At 34.3% G+C, this 9,408-nt stretch overlaps 1 protein-coding gene across 1 annotated transcript; it reads left to right on the forward strand.

Annotated features, from left to right (window-relative positions):
- The first annotated feature begins 3,156 nt into the window (after positions 1-3,156).
- On the forward strand, positions 3,157-7,139 carry LOC149232217 (uncharacterized). Its single transcript, XM_089379379.1, has 7 exons — positions 3,157-3,623; positions 4,571-4,807; positions 5,413-5,510; positions 6,022-6,093; positions 6,189-6,313; positions 6,520-6,592; positions 6,919-7,139. The coding sequence occupies exons 1-7, from the start codon at positions 3,446-3,448 to the stop codon at positions 7,021-7,023; spliced, it is 888 nt and encodes a 295-aa protein (XP_089235505.1). The 5' UTR covers positions 3,157-3,445; the 3' UTR covers positions 7,024-7,139.
- Positions 7,140-9,408: the final 2,269 nt, after the last annotated feature.

Genomic DNA, 9,408 nt, shown 5'->3' on the forward strand with positions numbered 1-9,408 from the left:
TTCAGACAATCATCCAAGTATGGGTCCACACTCTATCATCATTGGATGAGACCTCTTGATCATTGTACATGTAATATTGGCTTATATGTTAAGTAGGGTATGTCTCACTCAACAATGATATCATGATGATAATATGTATTGTAACAGATGATGATCTCGACCAATCTGTACTTGATCTAGACTTGTGATAAGGTAAAACACTTCATTCCTCAGCCACTGCTTCTGATTTTGTACTTTAAGGGGCAATCTGTTACAAGTCATTTTGTCACATCCGCTCAAAAGGCTTGAAAACTGGATCAATCAACATCCTTGAACACTTTGTCATTATCCCTTTACAAATCCCTAAGCATCATCTCTCCAAAAAGTTTGAGTTTCTAGGTCAATTAGCTCAAAAACCATGTTTTTAGCCCCAACGCACACTACATGCTTGTCCACCTGCAATGGTTGCATGCTGCATAACTAAGCATCTGCGCTGACCAACATAAGTTGCTCTACTCTATAGGTGCAATGGTTCTAGAATTTTGGGAAAGTTAATTTTTTTTTTGAATCTTCTTCTTCAAGAAGATTACATGGTGGTTTTAACAATTACCATGGATAGAGATCTCGAATTCCTATCTAATCCTACTCTGGTAGTCTTATCTCTTATCTCTAGAGCTTATCCTCCCTCATATGTGGATCTCAAGCCTAGATTGGTAAATCCTAAACTACCACTTTCACCCTATAAATTTACTGCCTCCCATAGAGTCTGGGTTGGATTTTGGAGATTATTAGTGCCCTCATGCTGCTGCTTTGAGCTTAAGGAATCATCATCCATTTATGAATTAGGGTTGAGTGTGAAGGTTTGCTTTGTGGCAAGGAAGGACAAGACAATTGGGGAGACATCTACAAAGTCAACTTCTATATATGGTTGTAACTCTCTCCTTTATTTATTAATAGAGAAAGCACTATGTTTTCTTGTACTTGTGTCATGCTGATGCTTATGTATTTCAATGCCATGTTGACTCATTAATTAGAGATATTGGATTATTCTATGTGGATATTGTAGTTCCTTTTCTTGTTTTAGTCATTGTCCAAGTTCCATTTATAGCGCGTGGAGCTAGAGTTGGAGCTTACAAGCAAAGAGAAGAGGAGGACTTACTATAGATTCCAAGTAGGTCTCTTTTCTGTATTCTAATTTCTCTAAGGAAAACATAGATATTTTTTCCCTCTGTTGTTCTAGATCAGACCACTAGATCTAGGGAGTTCATTTTTGTCTACATAAGTGAATTTTCCATATAACAGTGATGACTATACCAAATAGAGTCGGACTGAGACAACTTTCTTCTTCCAAACAACCCTCCAACTTGTAAATGTATATGCTAAAAAGGATAAGGGATATTGAACAACCTTGCATAACTCCTATATTACAATTAATTTCTTCTTACCAACCCTTAGTGATCCCAAACATGGCAATAACATTCTCCTACAATCTAACATAACAACTCTCAACTCGAAAGGAACTTCTAACTCCTATAACCTGTTCCAAAGGTTAGTTTTGGGCATTATGTCAAAAACATTTCAAAAATTCCAACAAACAACATAAGAAATTGGTTTTTTGTGGCACTCCTGTGTGATAATCCTAAGTGTAATAATGTAGTCCACAGTTGAATTATAGCTCATAAATCGACATGGTCTTTAGCTTTTTTTCATGGTTTTCTTTACATTCATTGATCTTCTTTTCCAAAAAAATTCAATATAAACTTGTCTAAAGTGAATAATTATAAGGGTCCTACAATTAGAGATTTTATTTCTATCCCTACTTTTAAAAATAAATAGTGAGGCTCTGTATCTAGGGTTTAGGGAAACACTACTTCATTGCTAAACTAAAGAGCTTGTGGATGCAATGAATGAGGATATGCCCTCTTATTTTTAAAATTTGTGCTTGGTAGCCTTCCATATTCTTAGCTTTCCCTTTTGGAGTTGCTTAACCCCAAACTCTATGTTTTATATAGAAAATACTTTGTCCTCTATAGAAAGGGTTTGAATGTTATCCATGATATTGGCGGATTTGTAAAGAAATTCAAGATATGAAGTCTAGCCCCTCAAAATAATCATATTGTTTTCTTTAGTTCTACAAGTTGGAATTGGTCTATAAAATTTCTTAGGAAACTTAGGATTAAAAGCTTATCTTGCTTCCCATTTGTATAGTTCATTTTTTCCTTTTAATTAGGACTTTGTACTGATTTATCTTGTCAAAATTTGAGGACCCATTAGATGCATCCCTAATGACTTTTTTTAGCAATTTTACCGTCTTTCTTATACTAAGGTTTGGCCATTCTATTTTATTTTCACATGTCACCTTGGTAGAGAACTTATTAATGAAAAAAAGAAAGTTGTTGTGAAATTACGATGGAAGTCTTCAATATTGTCTTTATTTAACAGCAATTTAATTCATTATTTAAATCCTTTAAAGAATATGAGTTTTATCTCTAATAAATATTGAGTGCCTTCTTGTTATCATAATTATTTTCATTGAAATTTTTGTGTATGACAAAGAAACTAGTACAATTAATAGAAAAAATAATGTTTTTGTGAAAATTTGGCAATACAATGTCCAACAAGATTGTGATTTCTTCTTAGTTAACATAAATAAATTCCACATCCTAAAAATTCCCCAAATTACTCAAAATCAATAACTTAAACTTATAATTCTTTTGAATTTTGGACAAAATTATCATAAAAAAACCATTTCATTTATCAATTAAACTAAACAATGATTAGAATTAAAATTAAAAACTTATGATGCACCCATTATAAAAATATAATACCCACCCTATATATTGAAAATTATATTATTTATTAAAAATTTATAATATTTACACTAATTTAAAAAAATTATAAACTGTAAATTTAAAATATGAGATAATCCCCCTATCATGGCCGTGCCACGTCCTCTCGTGGTACACACTATCATTCGCTTTGTGAATAACCTGCAAAGACACTAATTTACATTTTTCATTTTTTATTTTAAATTCAAACATTTAAAAATCTCTATACGCATCGATCCTGGTCATACCACGTCCTCTCAGGGTACCCACGATCATTGGTTATGTCATTCACCTACATAATGCACAAAAATATTATAATGTAATACAGTAAAATATTGATGTATTTAGGGCACCGATGAGGACCATGGATATGATAGTACTGGTAGCTTAGCTTACCAATTTGTCACCTGGGATTTTGGAAGAAAATCACGGGAGTATGTATGAAGCACGGAGGGATATACTCTGTATAAGTGCTTGCTTGGTTCCGTGGCTGCCACGCTGCCGTTTTCTCTCCACTCCCACTGTCCAGTTCCCATTGTCTTTAGATTTATATAAAGAGATCCAATGAAAAGGTTGTGTACCCATTATTCATCCCCATCTGTCTACCTTCCTATTCTATTTCTTCTTCACTGCCATAAATGGCTGCCCACTGCGCTCTCAAATTTCGCTTTCCCGGCACTGAAACTGTGTTCTCTCACGCATCTCCCCCAACTAAAAATGGGACATTAGTTATCTGCATGGAAAAGAGATTGAGAGGGCTCCACACATTCCCTCAGTGTACTGTCAAAGGAACTAACAGGAAAATTTTTGCATCAAGTAAGTAAATGCTTTCATCTTTTCAACTCTACTCTTAAATAAACAAATTACTGTTTAGCTAATAAACAAATCACTGTTTAGCTGGGATAGTAGAGAGATTTCAGTGGTCAATTGGGGTTAGTTTGGGTGGCTGACCTGAATGGTTGTTATTTTTGTTATTGGGTTTAAATTTTTATTAATAAATATAATATTTAGATAAATATTGTTGTAATGACTTTGTGTTTATGAGTTGTTATATTCCTTTTGAAATTTGTGAATTTTTAAATATATCAGTGAACTGATTTGATACCAACAATGTCACTCACTGACTTGGTACCAGCAATGTCACTCTAACCCTCAGACTAAAAAAGTAGCTGATTTCTTTCCACCAACAAAATAAAGTAAACAGATTTCAGCGGTATGATATAGTGTTGTGTTCTAACTCTCAGACTAAAAAGGTAGCTGATTTCTTTCTTCCAACAAAATAAAGTAAACAGATTTCAGCGGTATGATATAGTGTTGTGTTCAGGTTAACCTCATTAATATCACCAAAAATGGACGCCCATTTAATATAGGTGGTACTCACCTCAAGCACAACATATACCCATTATCTAGTTAATGTAATTACTTAGGTCAACCTGTAAAAACCTGACTGGGACGAGCCAAGTGCAAGACATTGAGTAATTAATTCATTTGAAGCAGCTAAATTTTAATGATGCCAATCAGACTGGATACCCAACTCTGTAACTTACTGATAAACGGGTACTCTGTATTGGGCTGTTTTCTAAAGGAAATTTTACTGTAATCCTCGAAAAGTCATTGGATTGAATGTCCACGAGGTATGCTAGTAAGATGATACACATCATGCTGAAGATGCTTTTTATAGTTACTTTGTGATGTAGGGATTTCATTGATAGTTCACTCCACTAAGTTAGTGTCATTACTGATGGTTTCAAGGTCTTTTACAGAGTGTAAGGCCCTGCAAAGATGGGAAAGTCAGCCATTAATGACCATTGATAAAGAGTGCTCTGGGAAAGCTGATGTAGAGTGCGTGTCTTTGGGTACCATGACGTCTCAGAAGAAATCAAGAGAGGAAGAGGACCTTGGTATTGATGCAATAGAGGGAAAGGCTAATCAGAATGACACATTCATGATGCTTTCAGTTGTCCCTTTGCCTTATCTCATACTTGCAGCGCTACCTGGTGGTATCCTTTTTCTTCATATAGGTTGGAAGACCGTACTGAATATTCAAATTTGAGATGGTGGTTGTATCAGAATGAAAGCAAGTGAATTTCTGTTGATTGATGTCTACAAATGACCAAAACAGCTCAATGGGAGAGATATTGGAAAATTACCATCAACTTAAAATAGTCAAGTGGGAGCACTTAATGCATCTCCAATGAAGTTAAATAAAATCAAGTAGAAATTTGTTTGTCCATAAGAAATTCTTAGGTTGAGTTTTTATGATAACATAGATACATCTTAACCTTGCATTTATTAAGCACCAAAGAATAACCAGGTATCAACCTCTTAGTTCTTAAAAACTTCGGAGTTAATATGGATTTATATTATTTTTTTTCATTTTAATTTATTCCACAACCACCACACAGGACACATCTCTTCTGCTCCAACTGTAAAATTCAGATTGCTTTTCTCACAATTATGTACTAACTGTAGGAAAAAAAATAGAAGCCTATAGTAGCATTTGTTGCTGGATGATCATTTGATATCTTTTGCATCTCTTTGAGACCAACTGATTTTTCAATTAGTCAGAATTCTAGTTTTTTCATCCTTAGCGAAGATCCTATAGCTGAGGTTATAAGGTCTGTTTTTGGGCCTTTTGCGGAGTTGGTGAAAACGTGGAGTTTACCGGATTTGCTTGTTCATTGGGGCCATCCAGGAAATATGGTATGTTTTTTCTTTTCTTTCTGTTTTTATGCAAAATTAGTCATGTTTTCTGAAATGAAGATTTTTACCATGCTGTCAGCTGGAGTTTTCAAGGCCTAACTGCACATTTTTGGTTCGTATCCTACATGAATAGATATAAAAACCATAAATGTTCTGCTAACGATTGTAAGGCTTAAAAATAATCTAACAAGAACATATCATATCTTTGCTTGAAAGCATTAGAAACCTACCTACAAACAATTTGGAAGAAATGTTAGCTATTGCCATTTGACCTGCTCAATCCCAACGAGTTGTGCTATGCTCGCAAAATAAGGACCTTCATGTAAAAGATACACCGCATTCAAGTTATCCAAGCACATACCCACATTATATTGCAGACTCCAGCTAGGTACATGGTCATGAACTGCACAATAATACAAACTTCAACTCTAAAGGCAGGTGACATTTCCATTTTTGACCTTCGAAGTTGGCTTACCATGGTTTGCCTTATAAATACTCTTGTTCTTTGCAGGCTGTGGTTCTGTTTGCCATGGGAGGCTATGGCTCTTATTTAGGATGGCAAATTCGTCTTTCTGACGATGTGGTAAGCTCTCTAGTTCTGACTTAAATCATCTTTGGAATCACTTAGATAGGTTATTGAAATAGAAATTAGTAATTCAATAACTTGTGAACAACCAGGAAGTGAAAGCTAAGGCGAAGGATCTACATCCCAAACTCCTGGGTGGAATGTTTTTCTTCTTTGCTCTTGGAGCCACTGGTGGAATCACTTCTCTTCTCACATCAGACAAGCCTATATTGGAGAGGTAATTATCGCACTCCATTCTAGTGGAAATGAGGCATGGCATCATGATGCAATTAATACAGTAGGAGTCCCCATGTCTAAATGCTTTTAACTGAATTAAGAAATTAAGAAACAAGCTAGCTTAAGCTACGAGGTAAAAATCTGTGATCTTAAGTTTAGTTGTATCATTTAGTATTTCAAAAGGCTAATTCTATTTTCTTCTTGCAGCCCCCATGCAGTGACCGGTTTAATAGGTCTAACTCTCCTTGCCATTCAGACTGCTTTGCCAGCATTATTTGATGTAAGTTCTCATAACAAAAATATGGCTTGTATTTATGCTTATGTACAGCAAACAGATTAGGTTCTACACTTTTGCAATGAGTTGATGAGATCTAACAACTTTCTTTGATTTTGAAATTTTATTAATATATAGGCAGTCATGAATTATATACCATTTGGATCTATGATTACATGAATTTACCCTATATTAAAACATATATCTACAGTAGGAATCAAAATTTCATCAAGCAACCTCATAAAGTGCACTGCTGGAAATTGATACCTCTAGGACTATTCAACGAACGAAAACAAACAAATAAAATAATTATTTGATTGTTTTTATGGCAGGGTAATCCTGGGCTTCGCAATGTACATGGGTTCTTAGGAAGTGGCATCATGACACTCTTTCTGATCCATTCTGTTCTGGGTCTTCAGTTGGGCATTAGCTTCTGATGATCCTCTTGTTTCTAAATCATTAATGACTGGCAAATTTTACGAGGATTACAATCAAAATATTATGGGTTGTAATGTATTATACGAATTTTGGTATAAACATGCATTAATGACTATCATGTGCATCTTTGAGCGTCTTATGCAAATGTCTGTAAGATGCATCTAAAATGAGATCGATTCAAAAACATTACATAACAAACAAAGTTTTGATGAAGGGAAATTTTCAGTTTTATCATTAGAAAGGGTTTAAGGAATTTGCTTTTCATCAAGAAAGGTAAATAAAGCCAAATTAAGATGAAAGAGGAAATATTTCTTCTTGCTTTGCAGGACAAGCAGGAAGGTAAATAAAGCCAAAATAAGATAAGAGAGGAAATATTTCTTCTTCCTTGCATAACAAGCATGCGGGAATGTGATAGACTTCAATAATTAAAGATAGTTCCTTTTCAATTGTTGGTAAATTAGATGGTTTCCTTTCCAATTGTTGGTAAATTAGATAATGAGTACTTGGGTTTTGTATTCACTCCAAGGAACTCTCCTCCCAAAAGTTAAAATAAAAATATTTATAATTATCAAATCACTCCAACAGGGATGAACGATCCTAAGGAGCTCATCAAACTATTCGTGCCTACCCCAGTCTAACCCCATCGATATTCTCCGAACCAGGAGCTTGATAATTAGAGAGAGCACCCACGGGGCTTGTGGTCCAACGGGTTGCGTTTAAGCAGGGGCATACTTATTTGATACTTATTTGCAACTGCTTTGGAGCAAGGCATGATTGAAACCCAGAGAAATTAGGTCCACTCCAGCGGAATAATGGACGGCCTCGCAGCAGGAGACCTCTATATGCTCTAGGATGAATTCTTAAGAAATCAGAGTGTTGAAGATGAATACATGGTGGTGATTGAAGCCAAAGAAAAATGGAAGTCGGAAAAGGATATCAACCCAGCTCCTGAGGAAGAAGATTTTGGTCTAAGTTTGATGGGGAGACTCCAAGGAAGCCGTCTGTATGATCATGGAGGAGGATGTAGCAGATTTGAGTGTATGCTTGATGAAGATCTATCTGTTAAAGCTGTTCAAACACACAGATAGAAAGGGTAATCTCTTTTAAATGAAAAAGGACTTTTAGCTTGAATTGGGATAACAAGGATATTGTTATGCAAGCTTAGAGAGGTATGGGATATCATAATGTGAGACTGCTTTTTAAATATATGCAAGATGCTCAAAATCCTCTCCATAGGAGAACTTGGAATATTTGAGGTGTTATCCAAGCTTATAGAGGTATGGGATATCATAATGTGAGATTTCTTTTCAAATCTATGCCAGATGCTCAGAATTCTCTGGAATATTTGAGGTTTTTTTGGAATATTTTTGGGTAAAGTCTATTTGTTTTATGTTTTTGGTGAGGTTGCTCTTTTTATTATTTGAAATATATTTTTAATATATAAATAGATTCTAAGTGCTGGAAAAATATTTAGAATATTTAATACATATAAATTTAATAATTCAAATCTATATTCCATCAAATTTTAATTGAACTGTAAGTAAATATCATAAAAAAAATACCCCAGAAAATAAAAATATAACATATTTAGATTATACTTATTTCAAGCTCTCTAAACCTGTTTTAATTTTATTTAGACAATTTTGACACAAAAAAATACATATCCACAATGGATGCGATTCACAAACATGTTCATAGTTACCAAGATCCATGTAAACAATATTGCTGTCAACATTGACAAGGTCCATGCAAACAATACTGCTGTCAACTTTGACAAGGTACATGTAAACAATATTGCTGTCAACTTTGACAAGGTACATGTAAACGATACTGCTGCTAACTGAGACAAGGTGTTAATGACACAAAAAGCTACTTTGAAAGCAATTTTAGAGGTGCATTAAAATGTATCTGTTTAAGAAGTTACTTACGCAGGTCAATTTGTGTGCAATCCTTAAGGTGAATTAAAATGTATTTTTGTTAAGAAATTTATCAAGTATGTCGATGCTTTAAAAGTAATCTTAAAGTCCAAATACAAAACTTTTGAGATTTCCCAAGTTATTCATTAAAATGCATTTTTGTTAAGAAATTTTTTAAGCATGTCGATGCGTTAAAAATAATCTTAAAATCTATTAAAATGTATTTGGTTAAAAAAATTTTTAGAGACTTCTACAGTTATTTATATTGTTATTGGAGATTTCCCAAAGTATATTGTTTAATTAGGCTGATAGGCCTTCTTTTGAAAGAGACTTTCGTTGTCCTTTTGATTCTAAGGCTGACACCTGGCGTCGGGCATAGAGCGGGCAATTTGTTTTTGTATTTGTTAAGGCAAACGACTTAGCGGACATAGAGCGGACAATTTGTTTTCGTATTTGTTCAGGCAAACG

The sequence above is a fragment of the Pinus tabuliformis genome, chromosome J (genome assembly GCF_031772625.1).
Source record: "Pinus tabuliformis cultivar Carrire ecotype Pingquan chromosome J, CPIR1, whole genome shotgun sequence".
Classification (NCBI taxonomy): Eukaryota; Viridiplantae; Streptophyta; class Pinopsida; order Pinales; family Pinaceae; genus Pinus; species Pinus tabuliformis.

Bases quoted from the DNA above. Each gene is read 5' to 3' on its own strand.
- LOC149232217 (XM_089379379.1), top strand. From the start codon at position 3,446: ATGGCTGCCCACTGCGCTCTCAAATTTCGCTTTCCCGGCACTGAAACT. The intron at 3,624-4,570 runs GTAAGTAAATGC...GGTCTTTTACAG, and splicing joins CAGGAAAATTTTTGCATCAA to AGTGTAAGGCCCTGCAAAGA. The intron at 6,094-6,188 runs GTAAGCTCTCTA...GTGAACAACCAG, and splicing joins TTCGTCTTTCTGACGATGTG to GAAGTGAAAGCTAAGGCGAA.